At 43.8% G+C, this 24,110-nt stretch overlaps 1 protein-coding gene across 1 annotated transcript in view; it reads left to right on the plus strand.

The window, feature by feature from the left end:
* Window positions 1-24,110, plus strand: part of DGKI (diacylglycerol kinase iota) — a 1,086,779-nt gene that overhangs the window by 214,859 nt on the left and 847,810 nt on the right. The window contains exon 6 of the mRNA XM_033957757.1: window positions 980-1,045. Within this exon, the coding sequence (XP_033813648.1) occupies window positions 980-1,045 (66 nt within the window). The remainder of the gene's footprint in view (window positions 1-979; window positions 1,046-24,110) is intronic.

The following is a 24,110-nucleotide window of genomic DNA, read 5'->3' on the forward strand; positions in this document are numbered from 1 at the left end:
TACAAGGATCATTAGCCAAGGAGAACCCTTTTCTGCATCGGCAGGAGAGTTTCCTTGCAAGTAAACCCAGTCATACTTGCAAAGAAGATGTGTTTGACAGTTTGCATTACCATCTATATAGTTTGCAGTTAAAAGGGAATTTGAAAATTTCTGTCTGTTGGCATAGAGCTTTATAACTCATAACCCTTTGAGTGGAGTACCTTTCCTTAGTCTAAGAAATTTTTCCTTGGTTTATGGTAAAAAAAAAAATAAAAAAAATCACCACTTGCAAGATGATTGATCTATTGCTGTATTTGTTTATACAGTGTAAATACTTCCATGTCTGCCTTTTTTTTAAATAAGTAAAATAGTTTCTATCTGGATATAAATGTAAACCCTGTGTCCATTATTGGAGGCTCTTTTATATAAATAATGATCTCTACGACTCATGGACTGCTGACATATTTCTCTCCTCCAGATATGACTTAGGCCTTCTAAAGTTTATTTTGAACTTCAAAGGGCAGCAATTCTACAAACTTTAAGCAAAACAGCTTCTTCACTGTGTATCTTAGAGGAACACAACTCATTATATTTATAGTTTTGAAAATAAAATGCAATTTAATTTGTTGAGGCGAATTGAATTCATTTTAAACTGTTTTTGTGATGGTACAGTATAACATAATTTGGCGCAGTATAAAGAATATAAGGCTCCTCTTATAAAACTGTGGTAGAGGTTTCTACCACAGGCCAATGAAGTAAATGCTCAGATGCTCATATGAATTCTATGAGCGTCGGAGCATTTACCTTGCTGGTCTACTGTAGAAATCTCTACTGCAGCTTTGTAAAAGCCAGCAATAGATTGTATAATGACTAATTTAATAATTCCATTAGAAATAGGATTCATAATATATTTTAAATTTAGTTTTGTAAACATACAGTGAGCGAGTACTGTACCATTTTTATTTCATAGGTCAGACATTTTTTTTGTCTTGCTTAACAGAATTTTGTGCGACATCATTGGGTGCACAGAAGAAGACAAGAAGGGAAGTGTAAACAGTGTGGGAAGGTAAGTAGCTGTTATAAAATGGATCAGATTTGATAGAGGTGTTCTCATTATAAGCTTTTTGCTCTTTGAATTTAATAAGTCAATGAATAAGGATCCATGTTTAACAACTGTAGAAGTTAGATTCTACATCAAGCACAATGAATCAGACACAAAAGTCAGTGGCAATCTTCAATTTTTCTGAACATGCAGAGTTTCTCTTGGAGTCTCTGCCCCATGAGTCTCATAAATCTAAATATGTCCATTCTAGTAACATAACATAACATTATGCTTATAGACCGCATTACCAAAAAGTTCTAAATGGTTTACAAAAAGTTAAAAACATTGAACAATATTAAGAATTAAATGAATCAGGTAGTTAAATATTTAGATAAGATAGGTCTTTAGCTGTTTTCTGAAATGTTTATAGGAAACAGCTGTAAGCAGTAAGGATCGAAATTCTTTTTTGTGTGAGGCAGCCTGAGATGCTAGAGAATGGTTAAGAAATTTCTTGCTTTTAAAGTCCTTTACAGGAGGGAAATTGAACAAGGCATGGGTTTTTCTGCTATATTTGTGAGTAGCTATGGAGAAGCTGTTAACCAGGTAAGTAGGGGCTGCATCATAAAGAGCCTTATAACAAAAACAGCCCAGCTTAAAAAATACCCGAGCCTCCACAGGTAACCAATGCAGCTCGCAGTAAAATAATCTAATCTAATCTAATCTAAACCTTAAGTTTATATACCGGATCATCTCCATGAGAATGGAGCTCGACACGGTTTACAAGAACTTAAAATAACACAACATGATCATAGTTCTTCAATCCATAGATCAGTCTAACTGCTGTCACCGAGTGGTCAGGAAAGCAAAAAGAGAACACGAAGAGAGACTGGCCAAGGAAACACGAAATTTCAAATCTTTCTTTAGATATATTAAAGGGAAGCAACCAGCGAGGGAAGCAGTGGGACCGTTAGATGATGGAGACATAAAAGGAGCGATAAGGGGAAAAGGAGGTGGCTGACAGATTAAACATGTTCTTCTCGTCAGTCTTCACAGGCGAGGACACATCCAATATTCCGGAATCTGAAAAAATTTTTAATGGAGACCCAGAGAAAAGGCTTTCGACATTAGAAGTAAGCCTCAAAGATGTACTCCGGCAGATAGACAGATTGAAAACCGACAAGTCCCCGGGCCCGGACGGGATCCACCCAAGGGTATTAAAGGAACTGAAAACCGAAATAGCAGAAATACTCCAAAGAGTTTGCAAACTGTCTTTGGCAACAGGGGTGATCCCGGAAGATTGGAAAATAGCAAGTGTCACACCTATCTTCAAAAAGGGATCAAGAGGAGATCCAGGAAACTACAGTGCCAGGCAAGATGGTAGAAACAATGATAAGACAGTATCTGTGAGCATATAGAAAGAAATGGGCTAATGAAAGTGAGCCAACATGGCTTCTGCAAAGGAAGATCATGCCAAACAAACTTACTACACTTCTTTGAAGGGATAAACAGCCAGATGGACAAAGGGGACCCCATTGACATCATATATCTCGACTTCCAAAAAGCCTTTGACAAGATACCTCATGAGCAGCTACTTAAGGAACTGTGGAGGAGCAGGCAGGCAGAAAGCAGAGGGTTGCAGTGAAGGGCCACTACTCGGGCTGGAGAAGGGTAACGAGCGGTGTCCTACAGGGGTCTGTGCTTGGGCCGCTGCTGTTCAATGTGTTTATAAATGACCTGGAAGTGGGGACAAAGTGCAAAGTTATAAAGTTTGCAGATGACACTAAACTCTGTAGCAGGGTTAAAACTATAGGGGAATGTGAAGAAATGCAAAGAGACCTGACAACATTGGAGGAGTGGGCGAATAAATGGCAGATGAACTTCAATATAGAGAAATGCAAGGTCATGCATATAGGGAAAAAGAACTGGATGTTCAGCTACAAAATGGGGGGGTTGGCTCTGGGGGAAAGTAACCTCGAAAAGGACTTGGGAGTGTTGGTGGATACAACAATGAAACTAGCGGCGCAACGCACGGCAGCCTCAAAGAAAGCGAACAGAATGTTGGGTACTATCAAGAAGGGTATTACAACAAGAACGAAGGAAGTCATCCTGCCGTTGTATCAGGCAGTGGTGCGCCCATACCTGGAGTACTGTGTCCAGTATTGGTCACTGTACCTTAAGAAGGATATGGCAATACTTGAGAGGGTCCAGAGGAAAGCAACATGAATGATTAAGGGCATGGAAAACCATTCATACACTGAAAGGTTGGAGAAACTGGGGCTCTTCTCCCTGGAAAAGCAGAGACTCAGAGGAGACATGATAGACACTTACAAGAGAGGGACAGATTCTTCAAACTTTCAAAGCATAAAAGAACAAGAGGGCATTCGGAAAAGTTAAAAGGGGACAGATTCAAAACGAATGTTAGGAAGTTTTTCTTTACCCAGCGTGTGGTGGACACCTGGAATGCGCTTCCAGAGGGCGTAATAGGCAGCGTATGGTACTGGGGTTCAAGAAAGGATTGGACAATTTCCTGCTGGAAAAAGGGAGAGGGGTATAGATAGAGGATTACTGCACAGGTTCTGGACTTGTTGGGCCGCCGCGAGAGTGGACTGCTGGGCACAATGGACCTCAGGTCTGACCCAGTGGAGGCATTGCTTATGTTCTTATTCTGTATCAGTGATAGTCTAGATAATTCTTTCTTGGTAATTGATAAATAGACAATGTTACAGTAGTCAAGGAAACTCAACAGTAATGATTGGACCAATAATTTGAAGGCAGAAAATTCAAAATAAGGTTTGATTGTTCGTAATTTCCATAGAATAAAATAACTTTTGCGTACTACAGAGTCGATTTGAGTTTTCATAGTAAGATGTTGATCTAATACAATTCCTAATATTTTAATCATTGAATGAATTGTATAAGGTGTAGACTGTATGTTAATAGAAGGTTCAGGAGCGATATTAATAGGTAATGCTATGAAGAACTTTATTTTATCAGAATTGAGCTTAAGTTTGAATTGTTGCATTCAAAGATTCTTTCATCCTTTCCATTACTAAACTAAACTAAACTAAACCTTGGGTTTATATACCGCACCATCTCCACGAATGCGGAGCTCGGCACGGTTTACAGGAAGAAAGATGAGAGAGGAACTACAGTGGAGAGATTAAAGAGTTAGGTGTAAAGGGGGAAGGTGAGAGGCCTAAGAGGGGGGAAGTGTTACAGTTTTGAGAATAGCCAGGTTTTTAGGTGTTTGCGGAAGAGTTGGAGGGAGCTTGAGGTTCGGAGAGGGGAGGTGAGGTTATTCAAGATCTCAGTGATTCTAAAGGGGAGGGATGACCCAAGTTTGCCTACATGGGAAATACCTTTTATGGAAGGGAAGGATAGTTTAAAAATTTGGGAGGATCTGGAGGAAGTAGGGGTTGGGGAGTTCCAGGATAGAGGGATAACGGCAGGAAGGATGCCATGTAGGATCTTGTAGGCCAGACACGCACATTTGAAGTGGATCCTGGGGATTACTGGGAGCCAATGGAGCTTAGACAGGAGTGTTGAGACGTGATCAAATTTGCTTTTCGCGAAAACAAGCTTAGCTGCGGCGTTCTGAATCCGCTGAAGTCTGTGGAGGCTTTTCTTGGTTAGGCTGAGGTAGATAGAATTGCAATAATCCAATCTGGAGAGGATGATGGATTGTACTAGGTCTGTGAAGTGTTTTTGGTGAAAATAGGGTCTGACTTTCCTTAGCATGTGAAGGCTGAAGAAGCATTTCTTCACCAGGGATTGGAGATGTTCGTTGAAGGATAGAGAAGAGTCTAAGGTGACACCCAGAACTTTGCTTGAGAACTCGAGCTGTAATGGGGGGCCGGTGGACAATGGGATGGAGGAAGGTAGATGGTCTAATTTTTGGCCGAGCCAAAGGAGTTTTGTTTTGGACTCGTTTAGTTTCATATGCATTGTGAATGCCCAAGATTGGAGGTTTATTCTTTATTACAGTCTCAATTAGAGTAGTAATCTGAGATAGAGCCACATTGCATGGTATAACTATTGTAATATTGTCAGCATAACTAAACAATCTTATATCCAAATTGCTTAGGCACAAGCCTAGTGATGAAAGGTAAACATTAAATAATGTACGTGATAATGGAGATCCTTGCAGTTTGGGTTCTTTGTCTTTTCACTATCGTAGTGGTTTCCAAACCTGTTCTGGGAGCTTTCCAGACAGTCAGGTGTTCAGGGAATCCACAATGAATATTAATGAGAGAGATTTGCAAGCAATAAATATTCATTGTGGATTCCCTGAACACTGACTGGTTGGGAACCCTCCAGGGCAATTTTGGGAACCATTGAACTATTGCAGTCTTCTTGTTTACCCTTCTTATTTCTATTTTTCCATGAGATGCACCCCTTATCAAAAACAAAGCAAAACAAAGAAAATAACAAAAAAATGAATCTGAGTTAATTATAACTGTTTTCTTTATGTTTGTTGAATTTTAGGGCTCCTATTACTAAGGTGCGTTAGGGCCTTAACATGCGGAATAGCACACACTAAATTGCCGCGTGTGCTAGACCTTAATGCCAGCATTGAGCTGGTGTTATTCTAGAAGCGTACCGCATGATGTAGCACGCGGTAATTTCATGCGTGCGCTAAAAACGCTAGTGCACCTTTAGTCTGCAGACAAAAAAGTTGCACTTTTGGTATTCCATGATACAGTAGCATTAGCCATACATTTGAGGGGAGGGAGCCAACTGTTTAACATGCATGGGCAATAGGTTCCATATTACCTCTGCCTCCCCTTACTTCTACAACAAACTTAAAATTTAAAGTGCTTTAGTTGGAGGGGTACTTCAGCCGATAAAGTACAGGAGCTTTGTTTTTTGCCACTTCTACCAAGAAGAAGGCAACATGGTACATCTACTGTATATCAAATCAAACAAGGGGCACTTTAATGAAGTATAGTTGGAAAGAAAAGCAAGAATACATACCACTGTACATTACCCAGGATAAAAAGGTGACCATTTATAGCCTATGCACTGGAGCTAATGATGGTGGTAGCAGTAGTATATACACTACCCATGAGAATAACACCCTTGCTGCAGATAAGTCATGGTAGACTTGTTCATGGAATATAAGGTGTATTATTCTACTGTCAACTAAAATGTCACCAACGTGCAATATATAGAGTCCTCGATTTAAATTTTGCAACTCAAAATTCATAGATTGTAGATATGAAGTATAACCAGTAACTTATCAGCGGCGCGCAGCCATCTTGCAGCCATTGCTGCCTTCATGCTGCGGCCCAAGCCTGCCCGCCTGCCGGGAGATCCTTGCTCGGCAGCTGCCTGCCTACTTCGAGCCCCAGCCGCCGCACCGACGCCGTTCTTACTGCTGGGCCGGGCGTGTGAGCTTGTTCCGCCCCCTCAGCCCTGCCGGGAGAACTCAAGCCTGCGGCTGCTCAGCGGCGTGCAGCCATCTTGCAGCCATTGCTGCCTTCACACTGCGGCCCAAGCCTGCCTGCCTGCCGGGAGATCCTTGCTCGGCAGCTGCCTGCTATTTCGAGCCCCAGCCGCTGCACCGATGCCGCTCTTACTGCTGGGCCTGGTGTGTGAGCTTGCTCCGTCCCCCCCAGCCCTGCCGGGAGAACTCAAACCTGCGGCTACTCAATGGCGCGCAGCCGTTCGGCGCGCCGGCTAACCTTTGCGAAGCGACTGAGCGAAGCACCAAATCTCCTCCAATCCAACCGCCAAAACCGATCCTTCAAGACTTCCCAGCAAACAAGGAGCCTCCTGCAGACAACTAACTTCAAACACTTAACCGTGACCAGAATATTCCACCAGCAACCCAGACAAACTCAACAGCTAAGTATTTGCATGACTTCATCCTCTTGCATGACTTTACCAACAGCCTAGACTGACCCATCTACCAAGTATTTGCATGACCCAACCCTCTTGCATGCCCTACCAACTGCATGCTACAAGCCAACCTGGACACCACATACTCTACCTCATCTGACCAACTCAACACTCGCCAATACTTTCCTCTTCCAAGTCAATTCAAGCTCCTGTATACCTGATCTTCTACCTCCAGGCTATTCCACAACCTAGCCAGTCACATCTTCCCCAATCCTCTCAACCAGCCTCCGCCACCTCCCTAAACCTTCCCACCTCTCATCCTGCTCTCTCACCAATTCAACATGGAACAGCATGTCCAACTTCACAAGAAAACTACTAGCCCTCCTCCTCCTCTATCTTCTCAGCTCAAGGCAATGGATCCTCAGAGCCTTAGCATTCGAACCCATCCCCACCTACCTCACCTTGAACAGAATCACCAAACTAGGCAAACCACCTCTACCCTCCCGTATCCTCCATGACTACAAGGAATCAGGCCCCTTCCCAATCTCTGTGGTCAATACTGCCCGACACTTCCCTAGACCATCACACAAAAGAAACCGACTCCTAAAAAGCCTACCAACCACACACCCCATAACTCCCCCAGAACACTACACAATCATTGGTGCCTACCTGAACATTCGTTCAGCTAGAAACAAAGCCCAACTGATTAAAGACTGGCTAGAAGAAACCCACCTCGACATTCTTCTCTTAACCGAAACATGGCTAATTTCCGATCAGGATACCATCATTGGAGACCTACTTCCTATAAACTACAAAATCATACCACTATCACGACATACCAGGAGAGGAGGTGGCCTAGCTATAATCCTCAGAGATCACTTCCAATTCCAAACTCTAGACTCCAAAATGACCAAAGACCTGAAAATCCTCTCCTGCAAACTATCCAAAGCAGATTGTAAAGATAACCTGACTACTACAATATTTTATACCCCCCCTAACAAATGAAACCAAGCTAAAGAAGATCTATACGAATTCCTCCTCGCAAATTCCACCGCTGGCACCCACACCCTCCTCGCCGGCGACGTAAATCTACACCTGGAGCAGACAGAAAATTCTAACGTCTCTGATCTTTTCTCCTTCCTAACATCCCTGGGATTCTCTAAACCACCCCCAACCAAAACACATACTAAAGGACATCACTTAGACTTGATCTCATTTCTCCCCAATATCCCTGCCTCCCCCAGCATAAGCTTTAAAGACGAAATCTGGACTCCACCCCTTGGTTAGACCACCTCCGATGCAACTTTAACTTACACTGTCTCAAAAAACAAATCAAAAAGCCGCCAAGAACTACCCACAAAGAAAAACCAATATGGACTAGAGGTCAACTAAACCCTGAAGAATTCTGGTCCCATTACAACCCAACACCCAACACAGACCCAAACCCCAACTTTATCCCAGGTTGGAATAACTTCAGCATCCAGACTCTAAATGACTTGGCTCCACTGAAACCCTGCAAGAAAAAACACCGCTCATCTGCCAACTGGTTTGACGCCAGCCTTCTAGCTCTGAAACGAGAAGTGCGCAAGCTAGAAAGAATTTGGTGCAAATCCGGCACAGACACTGACAGACACTCCTGGCGAAAAAAAGTTACTGAATATAAAAGAACGATCAAAGAGAAACGCTCTAAATACTACGCCCAATCAATCAACACCCCATCCCTGAACAGCAATAAACTCTTCAAACTAGTCAACTCCTTATTTGACATCAACTCTTATAAAAGCTCCCCCACAGATCTTCCACCCTCCTCAACAAACCTAGCCAACTACTTCACCAATAAAATTCTTAACTTAAAAGCTCTCTCGCCACAACAAACACCAGCCCATTAATCCATCTGTCCCCCCCCCAAACAAAGAAGGTACTACCGCCGACATGACTTTAAAAACCTAGACTGGAACCTATTTCTAGAGCTATACTCCAAATACTCCAAATCCAGCTGCCTACTAGATAACTGCCCACCCTCTATTATGAAAATAGCTCCCCCCCTCCTTCAAAGTGGAGCTCTTCAACTGGGTCACTCTCTGCCTATCCACCGGCTACTTCCCGCTGGAACTCGGCCACATCCTCATATCCACAACTATCAAAAACCCCAAAGAACCACTCTCCACAGCCACCAACTACAGACCCATTGCCAACATACCATTCTTCCTCAAAATTATGGAAGGCCTTGTCAACCAGGACCTCATGTCACACCTCGAAAAATTCAACATCCTGCATGACTCCCAGTCTGGATTCCGCACTAACTACAGCACGGAAACCGTCATAGCATCGCTAACTGACTACCTCCTCCAACTATTCTCCCAGGGAAACAACGCTCTGTTACTCCAGTTTGACCTCAGTAGTGCCTTTGACCTGGTAGACCATGACATTCTGCTTAGTTGCCTTGATTTTATAGGCACTTCGGGACAGGTACTAACCTGGCTCACAGGCTTCCTAAAAAACCGCACCTACCAAGTACACACTGAGGGAGCCTACTCCCATACCTGGTCCAACCCCTGTGGAGTCCCACAAGGCTCCCCCCTATCACCTTCTCTATTCAATATCTACATGGCATCACTGGGTCACATGTTGTCAGACCAAAAACTGAAATCCTACATTTATGCAGATGACATTACAATTGTCATCCCCATCTCCTCATTATCACAAGAAACAGAACAGCACATCTCATCAGTACTCACCATGGTCGAACACTGGACAACTCGGTTCAAACTGAAACTAAATCCAGAAGACACTAAACTCTTCCTTGTAAGTCCCAACCAGAAATTAACGGCCACCACCCTACAACTCAATGGTCTAACTTACCCTATTAATCCCACCATCAAAATCCTTGGAGTCATCCTAGACCGATGCCTGACCTTCGAAGATCACACCAATGCCCAGGTCAAAAAATGTTTTCATACCCTCTAGAAACTCCGCACCATCAAACACTACTTCGACTTCCTCTCCTTCAGACTGCTGGTCCAATCCCTAATCTTAAACACCCTGGATTACTGTAATATTATATATTTGGGCTCCTACAAGAAAACCATCAAACGTCTAAGACTCATTCAAAACACTGCTGTCCGCCTAATCTATGGCCTCAAAAAATCAGACCACATCAGCCCTTACTACAGAAAACTTCACTGGTTGCCAATAGAAGCGAGAGTCATCTTCAAATTCGCCTGCCTCTGCTTCAAAACCTTAACTGGCTTGTCCCCGATATATCTGTCTCACACTTTGCATTCCCAGGCACCAATCGAACGCGCAATGCCTATCTGTTTGCTTACCCATCCCCAAAAGGATGCACCTACAAAAGATTTTTTAATAGAACTCTCTCATTCCAAGCTGGCAGATGGACAGATTGCCTGACCACCCTCATCTCATCTGCCCCATCTTACTCTTACTTCAGGAAATCCCTCAAATCTTACCTCTATGATAAATTTCTCGAACCGCTCCCCCCAAATAACCAAACCCTACCACCTCTATCTTACTCTTTAATTCTCTCAAACAGTATTTTTACTGTATAAATATCGCTGCTGTAGATGTACAGACTCCTGCACCGTAATTCTGCTTTGTCTTCCGCTGTATTAATACCTATGCTAAACTATGTACAGTCCCCTGCATTGTAACTTGCTCTCAACTGCATTGTACATTCCCTTACATTGTACCATCGCTGTATATGTACAGTCTCTTACACTGTAAACCGCTCTGAACTGTTTGTGGTATTGCGGTATACAAAAATAAAATTATTATTATTATTATTAAGCACAGCTCGACGGGGCTCTCTGTTTCACAATCATTTTCATCAGGAGTAACTTCTCAGGTTAAGTGCAGTTTCACAGTGCAATCTAGAAAGCAAACAGTTTTCTGACTAATGATGGCTGAAAGACATGGACCCACTGCACTAGATTAACCACATAAGTAAATGAAAAAATTAAGAGGATGATCTACTATTTAGTGGATTCCTCCAGATATAGAAGAAATAATATACTGCTACCGTAATGCTACCAAGAAGTAAACCAAGAGTTGCTGCTGGCCTGTGCCAAACAGTGAATGAGGTTGCGCTAATCTCTGAAGCAAGGAGGACATGGCTGTGGCACAAGGAATCCTCCTGGGACCTGGATAGCTACTAGGCTGATCTATCAACATATACACTTCCATGGGAACCCAGCTGAAAATGCATACATCCCTTTAGGATTCATATAGACCTTTAGGGGATTTCCACGGGAGTCCCATTGATCTGAAGGGGATTTCTGCAGAAACTGTGGTATTCCTTAAAACCCCCATTCCTGTGCAGCTGTCTAGTTTCAATGTGTGGTTGAGACAATGCAGGGATGATGAATTTAATTTTGTGAAGAACTAGGCAACACTATGGGGAAAGAAAAGCCTATTCTGGATGAATGAACTTTATCTTAACCAGGATGAAACCTGATCAGACTCCTGATGCTAACACTTAAAAGGAAATAGTGCAGCTATTAAACTAAAGAGGGGTATAGTTTATTTAAAATTTGCTATATTGCCTTAACTAACTGGCAGATCTATTTTTATTTAATCAATTTTCTATACTGTTCTCCCAGGAGAGCTCAGAACGGTTTACTTGAGTTTATTCAGGTACTCAAGCATTTTTCCCTGTCTGTCCCGGCGGGCTCACAATCTATCTAATGTACCTGGGGCAATGGGGGATTAAGTGACTTGCCTAGGGTCACAAGGAGCAGCGTGAACCCACAACCTCAGGGTGCTGAGGCTGTAGCTTTAACCACTGCGCCACACTCTGGTTTACAATCTACAATTCCAAAAGGGAGAAAGGAACTACATAATATGGATAAAAAGGAGATGTCAGAGATGACTAGTGGTTAAACAACTTGATGATGAGGTTGAAGAGCAAGACAGAGTCAACGCTGGAAACACCATGCCAAGTCAATGCCAACTTAAGTGCAAGAACAATTAAACTTTTTCCCTGTGCACAGTGATGGGCTTAGTTCCTTACTGACACAAGTCATTTTTTGTGGAGTGTTTTATGCCTATGATATAGAAGTGATCCTGAATGCAATCACTATTATTTTGCACTTTTGAAAATTTTGCGAGTCATTCTATCTAAGTGTTGAATATAGTTTTCAATCAATTTACACCTTCAAAAGTTGGACTCGTTTTTACCAAATACTATGCTATGATTGGATATACAACTCTTATTCCAAGAGGGGGTTACCTCCCCCTCTTCAGAGTTACATGCCTCTGAGCTATGTTACAGTGTATACGAGCCCTTCCCATTTGGAGGTTTAATTGACTTGAGTCAGTCTCCTTAATTACAGCTTAGCTATTTTTCTGACTCCCAATTGCTACATTGTCCCTGTTTATTGGAAACGTATGATATAGAAGTGAGCAGCTAAAAATCTATGTTGATTGCTATCTTTTTGAAAGTTGTTTTGAGGCTTTTTCTCCACTGTTTGTCAAATGTGATTCTCTGTAGGGTGAACCCACTGCTGGCTAGTACCATTTTTGGTTAATTGAAAGGCAGAAAAAGATCATCCCATTCACTCAAGTACAGTCATCATCAAATTATATAGACAGCCATCTGGGTAGTGGGGTTCGGAGGGCTGGGATGGGAGATAGACAAGGGAAGTAAAGTGGTAGAAAACAGTGGAGAGTAGCAGCAATAATCCTGTATTATTATAAGGAGAATATGGTTCAGAGTTAGGCATCTTTGAGGATTATTATAAAAACAGATTGTCTCAGGCACTGACATGAATGTAAGGTTTGACAGCTCCGACTCCACCCCCCCATCATATTAAAACAACAACAACAACAAAAAACCCAACAAAAAACCCCCCAAATCAAAGATCAGCAGGAGGGATGCCTGCTCCCTCCCACCATCAAACAACCCCCTGCAGCGGGAGGGATGCCCACTCCCTCTCAACGCTGCTGTAAAACAACCCCCGGGAGGGATGCCCACTCCCTCTCAATGCTGCTGTAAAACAACCATCTGACACCCTCCAGGCAGTGGGAGGGATGCCCACTCCTGCTGCAAAACCACCCCAATACCCAGCAGAGGGAGGGATGCCCACTCCCTCCTGCCTCTACTGTCATGACTCCTATGACCTTCTGCCCCCTACCTTCTTCATGAAGGCCGGCTAGAGGGATGCCTATGTCCACCAGCTGGCAGGCCCACCTCTTCAAAATGGTGGGCTTTCCCCTTCTTGGTACATCTTGAGGTGCACTGGGAAGGGGCCTAAAGCTCTGATTGGCCCAGGTGCCTAAGGCGGGGCCAATCAGAGCCTTAGGCCCCTCCCCCAGAGTAGGCATCCCTTCGGCTGGCCTTCATGAAGAAGGTAGAGGGGCACAGGAAGATCATTGGGGGCACAACGGTAGTGGAAGGAGGGAGTGGGCAGGAGTGTATGTGTCGGGGGTAGGTTGTTTTATGGCAGGAGGAATTGGGCAACCCTCCTGATGCTGGGAGGGGTGGTGGTTTGACAGCGGTGGCAGGAGGGAGTGGGTAACCCTCCTGCAAATCTTTGATTTGGGGGTCGGTTTTTTTAAAATTTTTGCAGGTAAATTCTGTGCATGTGCCAATTGCTATTATCAGTGACTCATCCCTTGCAAATTTAGCAACCCTCTGCGAACCCCATTTGAATGTGTGGTTTTAAAAGAATGACTCGTCTTTTTGAAATCATTACAATAGTGGCCACAAGATCGGCCCATCGGATTTTACCTTGAACATTAGAGAATTTTCCCCTGAATCGTTAAAAAGGTTTCAACTGTATGGAGCTGTTTTGCCTCTGTTGTCATGACAATAGGGAGGCTATCATGCACATTGGATGAACTCCTTCTACTGCCAATAGCAGAGAGCTACTATTGGTTCTTTTGAAAGATTCAGTATTTTTTCAACCAGAGAACTGTATAGAGAGAGATGGAAAGCAGTTGGAGTGAGAAGGGGAAGGGAACAGTTTGTAGTAGGGAGAAACAACTTGTCTCTCTCTGGTTAATAGTGTGGTGGAAGCTGACAGAGAATTTCTCTAAGTAGCTGACATATAGCTCAGGGAATCAGTGTCCCAGCACCCTGAATGTACTGGTAAAGGGGTAGTTTCTATTTGTCCTGTTTACACACTTGTTACCCGATAGTGTTCTTCTGGCCTGCCTCCTGTGCACATAACCAGCCATAGGGTACCATAAGAGGCCAGGGGTTACACAAATGGTGCCCGAACAGCTGGGATCTATCCCAAAGAGCTTACCTTCATTTTGATATATTTTGCTGTACTTCATTCTAACCAATTTGGAGCCCAGTGGTTGCTGTACCAGTGTGTCAGAGTGGCAGGGAGTTGAAAATAAAATAAACACAAGAAAAAAGTCTGAAATAGAAACTGGTTTGTGTGCTTTTGGATATTACTGTGAAAATGGCAATGCAAACTTTACTAAATTGGTGTTCAGGAGAGGGAATTGATTCTGCAAGGGCCTTTCTGTTCAAAAAGGTTCCTTTGGGAATTAGTTCTGAGGATATTCAGATTGTAGTGGAGAGAAACATAAAAGTGGAAGGTATAAAAATCCTAGGTAGGATGAGAGACTCCACATTGGAAAAACTACTAGTCCTATTTGTATGCCTTCATGACACACACCATACGATACTTCCAGGGAAGATTGTGCCAGATTCTGAGGCCACACCCTAGAAAATTCTAGTGAAAGAAGCTGGTGGCCCCTTGGAACAGATAGAGGATAGTACTCTAGAGAAGGAACTCGTAGAATTCTTAAATCAATGAGATAGAACATGTGATGGCATTAAACCAATGATCTCAGAGAAACTGTTTCTGGTGACACAACCTCAGGTTTAGAACCAATGCTAGGAAGTTCTTTTTCACTCAGAGGATGGTGGGCACCTGGAATGCGCTTCCGGAGGTTGTGATAGGACAGAGTACACTATGGGGTTTTAAAGAAGGATTGGATAAATTCCTGAAGGATATGGGGATTGAGGGATACAGATAGAGGTAGAGATAGGATTATGAAAGGATAGATAGAAGCATAAAGGGAAATAAAGGGTTTTAGACAAGGATCACCTTACAGGTCATGGACCTGATGGGCCGCCACAGGAGCGGACTGCTGTGCGCGATGGACCTCTGGCCTGACCCAGCAGAGGCAACTTCTTATGTTCTTAACTTTTTCAGGCAGATTTCCTTTGCATGGAGAAGATGATGATGATAAAAATTGGATGGAGCAAGCTATCCAGATGGTGCAGGAATGGGAGTGCCCTGCCACGAAACAAAGACAGCAAATAAGCAAAAGCCTAAGGGACCCAGTTCTACAGATTTTGAGGGCTGTAAAAGTTGAAAAACCCCAAGCCTCAGCTGCGGAGTACCAAGAGGTGTTAGAAAGCACATTTGCAGAAAGTGGGCCTGACCTGTATTTTCAGATTAGAAACACATGTCAAAAGAGGGAGAAAAACATTCAGATTACTGTATATACTCTAATATAAATCGGGATTTTTGGGCCCAAAAATGGGGGTTCCGGTTTATATTCGGGTCAATGCCCCCTCCCAGAATTTTTTAAGGCAGCCGCGGCCAGGCTCTGCCCCCTCCTCCTCCCTGCCCTATCTTCCTACCTCTGCCGATCTGGTGGAGGTACAGTGAATCCTCTGCCGATTGTTGGTGGAGGTGCAGTGGGCAGGAGCAAGCTTTCTGAACTCCTGCCCCGCTGCTAACCGGCTGCATGGATCCACTTAGTCCATTTCAATGGCACGAGCAGCAGCGCAGTTTGGAACTGCTTCTTGGCGCTGAGCGGCTTCCTTACTGGCTCCCATGAATACAACTTTACCACAGCAAATTGTCAAAGATCTGGTTGCAGATATCCAAAAGTTGGAAAAGAAAGGGGAGTTGCTGTTGTTGAGTGATTTCAACTTGTCAGATGTGGGCTGGAAATTTCCATCTACAGATATGGAAAGTAGAGAGATCATGGATGCCTTTCAAGGGGCTCTGCTCAGACAAATGGTGATGGAACTCACGAGGGAAAAAGCAATTCTGGATCTGGTGCTCTCTAATGGGGAGAGTATCTCTAATGTCTAAGAAGGGTTACCAGATGTTATCTATAAAAAAAAAAAAAAAAAAAAAGGGACATGGCCCCACCCTGTTCTACCCCAGCCCCAGCCCCTTCCCATTCCACCCCCACCCAGTGGCGTAGTGAGGGTGAGAAGCACTCGGGGTGGTGGTGCCCCTCCCCGCCTTCTTCTATGCTCCCACCTCCACACACTCCTTCCACACCCCCTCCTGCTGTACGCTGCTTCCCCCATATCTCTGTAACGTTCCTGGCGCAAGCAGCAACCCCCAAACTGCTATTGCCAGATTCATAAGCTCTTCCTCTGATGTCACTTTCTAGGCGCGGGTCACTAGTGTGACAGCAGCTTGGGTGTTACTGTTCATGCCAGGAATATTACAGAGGTATGGGGAAGGGAAGTGATACATACGTGCATCAGTGGGGGTGGAGGTGGGGAAGAAGCAGGGGGTGGAGATGAGGACGGGTACCTGTGCCCTCACCAAGATGGTGCCTGGGGCGGAGTGCCCTCTTACTACACCACTGCCTCCACCCCATCCCCTCCCCAGCCCTACCCCCACATGAATTTCATCTCTTCTTCCCCAAGCTTGGGGCTGTATATGGAGAGTCTCCAAGCATGCTTGGTTGCGATGTGATGATTCATGTCACATCCATGTATGTTTGGAGGTCCTTCAGATGTGACCCTGAGCTCGGGGAAGAAGAGATTAAGTTCACATGGGGGTAGGGCTGAGGTGGAGGCAGTGGTGTAGTAAAGGGGTGGTCCGCCCTAGGCGCCATTTTAGTGAGGGCACAGGTACCTGTTCTCATCTCCCGGACACCCAGACAGTCCTTTGAAAAGAAGAGATGTCCAGGTTTTCCCGGACATCTGGTAATCCTATTTATGCCCAGCATTTCTTGTCTGTGCCATGCCCCCAATCCCTTCCTCCCATACTTCAAGTCTAGCATCTCTCCCTCTCTATCTCCCCTGGCCATCCTCATGGTCTGGCATAACTCTCTGTGTCCAGAATCTCTCCCCTCTTAAGTTAACCTTCATAGCAGGTCCAGCACATTTCTTTCCTCTCTCCTATTCCCCTTCCTGGCAGGTCTAGCATATCTTCTAGCCTCTCTCCCAGCCCAGGGTCCAGCAATCTCAATCTCCCTCCAGCTCTCCTCCTATCCCAGTATTTTTCACCTCTAACCTTCCTTCTTCTGCTACCCTCCCGCTGCCTGCCCCAGAATCCATACAAGGCCCAGTACCAGTGTTAACTTCATTGAAAAAGAGCCTTTGAGTCCATGCGCTCAAGAAGGCTCCACACCCTTTGACACATATACATCACAGGGGTAGTACCAACAGGGCCTCATGAGTGGATACTGGATAGGCTTGAAGGCTCATCAATAAAGTTTGTTTTTTTTAAAACATTTTTTATTAAAGAACAATGAAATCCACATGGCCAGAATAGCAGTACAGCAAAGATGGCAAAAAACTTTCTACAACAATACATTCTTCAGACTACAAACATAGTAACATAGTAACATAGTAGATGACGGCAGATAAAGACCCGAATGGTCCATCCAGTCTGCCCAACCTGATTCAATTTAAATTTATTTATTTTTTTTCTTCTTAGCTATTTCTGAGCAAGAATCCAAAGCTTTACCCGGTACTATGCTTGGGTTCCAACTGCCGAAATCTCTGTTAAGACTTACTCCAGCCCATCTACACCCTCCCAGCCATTGAAGCCCTCCCCTGCCCATCCTCCACCAAACGGCCATACACAGACACAGACCATGCAAGTCTGCCCAGTAACTGGCCTAGTTCAATATTTAATATTATTTTCTGATTCTAAATCTTCTGTGTTCATCCCACGCTACTTTGAACTCAGTCACAGTTTTACTCTCCACCACCTCTCTCGGGAGCGCATTCCAGGCATCCACCACCCTCTCCGTAAAGTAGAATTTCCTAACATTGCCCCTGAATCTACCACCCCTCAACCTCAAATTATGTCATCTGGTTTTACCATTTTCCTTTCTCTGGAAAAGATTTTGTTCTACGTTAATACCCTTTAAGTATTTGAACGTCTGAATCATATCTCCCCTGTCTCTCCTTTCCTCTAGGGTATACATATTCAGGGCTTCCAGTCTCTCCTCATACGTCTTCTGGCACAAGCCTCCTATCATTTTTGTCGCCCTCCTCTGGACCGCCTCAAGTCTTCTTACGTCTTTCGCCAGATACGGTCTCCAAAACTGAACACAATACTCCAAGTGGGGCCTCACCAATGACCTGTACAGGGGCATCAACACCTTCTTCCTTCTACTGACTACGCCTCTCTTTATACAGCCCAGAATCCTTCTGGCAGCAGCCACTGCCTTGTCACACTGTTTTTTCGCCTTTAGATCTTCGGACACTATCACCCCAAGGTCCCTCTCCCCGTCCGTGCATATCAGCTTCTCTCCTCCCAGCTTATACGGTTCCTTCCTATTATTAATCCCCAAATGCATTACTCTGCATTTCTTTGCATTGAATTTTAGTTGCCAGGCATTAGACCATTCCTCTAACTTTTGCAGATCCTTTTTCATATTCTCCACTCCCTCTTCGGTGCCTACTCTGTTACAAATCTTGGTATCATCTGCAAAAAGGCACACTTTTCCTTCTAACCCTTCAGCAATGTCACTTACATACATATTGAACAGGAGTGGCCCCAGCACCGAACCCTGAGGGACTCCACTAGTCACCTTTCCTTCCTTCGAGCGACTTCCATTATCCACCACCCTCTAGCATCTGTCCGACAGCCAGTTTCTGACCCAGTTCACCACTTTGGGTCCTAACTTCAGCCCTTCAAGTTTGTTCAACAGCCTCCTATGAGGAACTGTATCAAAGGCTTTGCTGAAATCCAAGTAAATTACATCTAGCATATGTCCTCGATCCAGCTCTCTGGTCACCCAATCAAAAAATTCAATCAGGTTTGTTTGGCACGATTTACCTTTTGTAAAGCCATGTTGCCTCGGATCCTGTAACCCATTAGATTAAAGGAAATACACTATCCTTTCTTTCAGCAACACTTCCATTATTTTTCCAACAACTGAAGTGAGGCTCACCGGCCTGTAGTTTCCTGCTTCATCCCTGTGACCACTTTTATGAATAGGGACCACATCCGCTCTCCTCCAATCCCCAGGAATCACTCCCGTCTCCAGAGATTTGTTGAACAAGTCTTTAATAGGACTCGCCAGAATCTCTCTGAGCTCCCTTAGTATCCTGGGATGGATCCCGTCTGGTCTCATCGCTTTGTCCACCTTCAGTTTTTCAAGTTGCTCATAAACACCCTCCTCCGTGAACGGCGCAGAATCTACTCCATTTTCTCGTGTAACTTTGCCAGACAATCTCGGTCCTTCTCCAGGATTTTCTTCTGTGAACACAGAACAGAAGTATTTGTTTAGCACATTTGCTTTCTCCTCATCACTCTCCACATATTTGTTCCCAGCATCTTTCAGCCTAGCAATTCCATTTTTTATCTTCCTCCTTTCACTAATATATCTGAAAAAATTTTTATCTCCCTTTTTTACATTTTTAGCCATTTGTTCTTCCGCCTGTGCCTTCGCCAAACGTATCTCTCTCTTGGCTTCTTTCAGTTTCACCCTGTAGTCCTTTCTGCTCTCCTCTTCTTGGGTTTTTTTATATTTCATGAATGCCAACTCTTTCGCCTTTATTTTCTCAGCCACTAGGTTGGAGAACCATATCGGCTTCCTTTTTCTCTTGTTTTTATTGATTTTCTTCACACAAAGGTCCGTAGCCATTTTTATCGCTCCTTTCAGCTTAGACCACTGTCTTTCCACTTCTCTTATGTCCTCCCATCCTAACAGCTCTTTCTTCAGGTACTTTCCCATTGCATTAAAGTCCCTACGTTTGAAATCTAGGACTTTAAGTATCGTGCGGCCACTCTCCACTTTAGCCGTTATATCAAACCAAACCGTTTGATGATCGCTACTACCCAGGTGAGCACCCACTCGAACATTAGAGATACTCTCTCCATTTGTGAGGACCAGATCCAATATCGCTTTTTCTCTTGTGGGTTCCGTCACCATTTGTCTGAGCAGAGCCTCTTGAAAGGCATCCACAATCTCCCTACTTCTTTCCGATTCCACAGACGGAACATTCCAGTCCGCATCAGGCAGGTTGAAATCTCCCAACAGCAGAACCTCCTCTTTCCTTCCAAACTTTTGGATATCCACAATCAGATCCTTATCAATTTGCTGCGATTGAGTCGGAGGTCTATAGACTACACCCACGTAGATAGAAGTTCCATCTTCTCTTTTCAGATCAATCCATATCGCTTCTTCCTCTCCCCAGGTCCCTTGCATTTCGGTCGCTTGGATATTGATCTTTACATAGAGAGCTACTCCTCCACCTTTATGACCATCTCTGTCCTTCCTAAAAAGATTATATCCTGGTATGTTTGCATCCCATCCATGTGATTCACTGAACCATGTCTCTGTGATAGCAACAATATCTAGATCTGCCTCTAATACAGGGCTTGCAGATCATGAACTTTGTTGCTTAGACTGCGAGCATTTGTGGTCATCGCTTTCCAGCTATTTTTCAGCGATAATCTCCTTTTTCGTATGGATTTTTGTGTCGTTTCACTTTCCGTTGCAATACTAAGAAATGAGTTGCTGATATTGCTTATGTTGCAGCCTTTACTACTATCACATCTTTTCTTTTGCCGGGGGTGGTCTCTATAATTGTCCTTCGTACATACACCACCCCCACCTTCTAGTTTAAATGCCTAGAAAAATTTTGTCTAAATTTCTCTGCAAGGTTTCTTTTTCCTGCTGTAGTAATATGTAGCCCATCAGTGCAATATAGCTTCTTGTCCTTCCATGTATTTCCCCATCCTCCTATGTACCTGAAGCCTTCTTGATGACACCAGGCTCTGAGCCATCTATTAAAGTCCTCTGTGTTTTTCACTCTTTGCTCTCCTTTTCCATATGCAGGCAGTATTTCAGAAAAAGCTAAAGTCTTTACAAAAGGTTTCACGCCCTCACCAAGCTCCCGAAAAGCTTTCTGTGCTGCAAGTGTGGAGTTGTTGGCCAGGTCATTTGTTCCCAGATGAATAACAACATCAGTGTTAAAATCCTTAGTTTCTTCTTTAATTATAGTCAGTATTTGTCTGGAACTCCTGGTAGCTGAGGATCCTGGAAGACATTTCACTATTTTGGTCTCCTCGCCCTGTGTTCCAAGGTTAATGCCTCTGATGATGGAATCCCCCAACAGTAATAGTTTTCTGTTTTTGGCTTTTTTATTTGTACTTAGGGTGCGCTTGTTCTCTTGAGTTACCTTCATTGGTTCCAGTCCCACCTCCCTTCTGTTTTCCTGAGTATCGCAGTGCACTAGTGGAGCGAAGGAATTCTTTAGAGGTAATATTAGTGAAGGTGGATGTTTCTGTGTTACATGTCACAGTCTTCCTGAGCCTACTGTGACCCATTTATTCCTGGGCTGTTTTATTCTTTGAGGTAGAGGTGGTAAGTTGGTATGATTTTGTGGAGTGATGGAAGCTGCTTTAATTGTATTCAATTCCTGTTTAAGTTTGCAGAGCTCCTCCTTAATACTGGCAAGTTGAAGACAGATGGGGCAAGCCTTAAGCCTCCAAATAGTATGTCTTGGAATTACAGCACCACAGTGATTGCATAGAATAAAGGTCATCTTGATTGGTAGTGAAGTGACTTGATTTGAGTAGTCCTGATTATATGGGTCTCTATATATGAATAGTGGTCCCTGGGGTTGGTGGGACTATAAGTAAGACTACTAGTAAGGCAGAAATATAGGCTCTATACCACCTAAAACACAGTATTTTAAACAAAACTGCAGGTTCTATCAGTGCTACCCTAAAACACAGGATTTATAACAGGATTTTCCCTACTTTAGTCACCTTGAGCCACAGGCACCAGAAATATAGGCTCTATACCACCTAAAACACAGTATTTTAAACAAAACTGCAGGTTCTATCAGTGCTACCCTAAAACACAGGATTTATAACAGGATTCTCCCTACTTTAGTCACCCTGAGCCACAGGCACCAGAAATATAGGCTCTATACCACCTAAAACACAGTATTTTAAACAAAAATGTAGGAAGAGGAAATAAGATTTAAGAGAGGAAAGAGAAGGATTTATTTTTTTGTGCTTTTTTATATTTTTTTTAGTAAGAAACAGGGAGGAGAAGAGAAATTAAGCAGATATAATGCTGAAAACCAGTCAAAAGAGCAGAATATGAAATGCTGAGTAACTTAGCTTTTAGAAGTTCACAGGGCAGCCTTGTTTCAGCAACTGTTTTCAGAATTTTTCTTCCCCCTCCCCCCCACCCACCAAATTTACAATAGCTCCAAAATACAAGATGAATATAGACAAATGCAGATACAGGAATTAGAGATTCAACAACCGGAATCAGTGAATTCCAAAACGGTTCCCATATACTTTGTAACTTTATCCCTTTAGGAGTATCCAGGGCAGGAATTCTCAGTCTTTCCATCTGGAGATGATGAATGAGCAAGGCTCTCCACTGGGCCAATGAAGGGGGATCAGTGGCCAACCAATGTACTAGAATAACTTTTACCCACATTGGCAGAGAAACCTTTAATTTTGCGGACGATACAAAGTTATTCAGAATAGTGAAGACACAGGGGGATTGCGAAGATCTGCAATGTGACATAATCAAGCTCGAGAAATGGGCATCGACATGGCAAATGAGGTTCAATGTGGATAAGTGTAAAGTGATGCATGTTGGTAACAAAAATCTCATGCACAAATACAGGATGTCCGGGGCGGTACTTGGAGAGACCTCCCAGGAAAGAGACTTGGGAGTTCTGATCAACAAGTCGATGAAGCTGTCCGCGCAATGTGTTGCGGCGGTGGCGAAAAGGGCGAACAGAATGCTAGGAATGATTAAGAAGGGGATCACGAACAGATCAGAGAAGGTTATCATGCCGCTGTACTGGGCCATGGTGCGCCCTCTCCTGGAGTACTGCGTCCAGCACTGGTTGCCATACATAAAGAAGGACACGGTACTATTCAAAAGGATCCAGAGAAGAGCGACTAAAATGGTTAAGGGGCTGGAGGAGTTGCTGTACAGTGAGAGATTAGAGAAACTGGGCCTATTCTCCCTTGAAAAGAAGAGACTGAGGGGGGACATGATCGAAACATTCAAAATACTGAAGGGAATAGACTTAGCAGATAAAGACAGATTGTTCACCCTCTCCAAGGTAGGGAGAACGAGAGGGTACTCTCTAAAGTTGAAAGGGGATAGATTCCGTACAAAAGTAAGGAAGTTCTTCTTCACCCAGAGAGTGGTAGAAAACTGGAACGCTCTTCCGGAGTCTGTTATAGGGGAAAACAGCCTCCAGGGATTCAAGACAAAGTTGGACAAGTTCCTGCTAAACTGGAATGTACGCAGGTAAGGCTGGACTCATTTAGAGCACTAGCCTTTGTCCTGGGGGCCACTGCATGAACCCTTTAGGCAGTTGGGCTACAATGGTGCACCTAGAGAATAGCAAGAGAGGAGTTAATCTACTGTACACCTTCCACAAAACAGAGATATGATGTAAAATCCTCTTCGAAAAACACTGAATGTATGAGCAGATATAAAACATGTGACATAAAGTGGAAGAAACAACCACACTTCAGACAAACCGAGTCCTGTGTAATGGTCATCTTTTGGGCTCGAACAGGGGAGATATACTAACTACTAGTGCAGCCTATTTAGCCATGAGGTGTATTTTGGAAGACTTACAAACGATAACTGATACATCTCAGGTTCAACTAATAGTTTAGACAGGTTCTGCCAACATACAGTGCTTGTTTGCTTACAAGTTGTTAAAGTTATAGCCTCAGCACTCTGGGGTTGTGGGTTCAAACCCCCGCTGCTCCTTGTGACCCCGGGCAAGTCACTTAATCCCCCTACATTGCCCCAGGTACATTAGGTAGATTGTGAGCCCGCCGGGACAGACAGGGAAAAATGCTTGAGTACCTGAATAAATTAATGTAAACCGTTCTGAGCTCCCTTGGGAGAATGGTATAGAAAATTGAATGAATGAATGAATATACAGTCGCAAGGCCATCTTCATCATTAAAGTTAGTGCCGGCACCAGTGCTGGGCCTTGTACAGACTCCAAGGCAGGCAGCGGGAGGGCGGCAGAAGGAGATAGTCTCTTGAT

Source organism: Geotrypetes seraphini, chromosome 9, assembly GCF_902459505.1.
Source record: "Geotrypetes seraphini chromosome 9, aGeoSer1.1, whole genome shotgun sequence".
Classification (NCBI taxonomy): domain Eukaryota; kingdom Metazoa; phylum Chordata; class Amphibia; order Gymnophiona; family Dermophiidae; genus Geotrypetes; species Geotrypetes seraphini.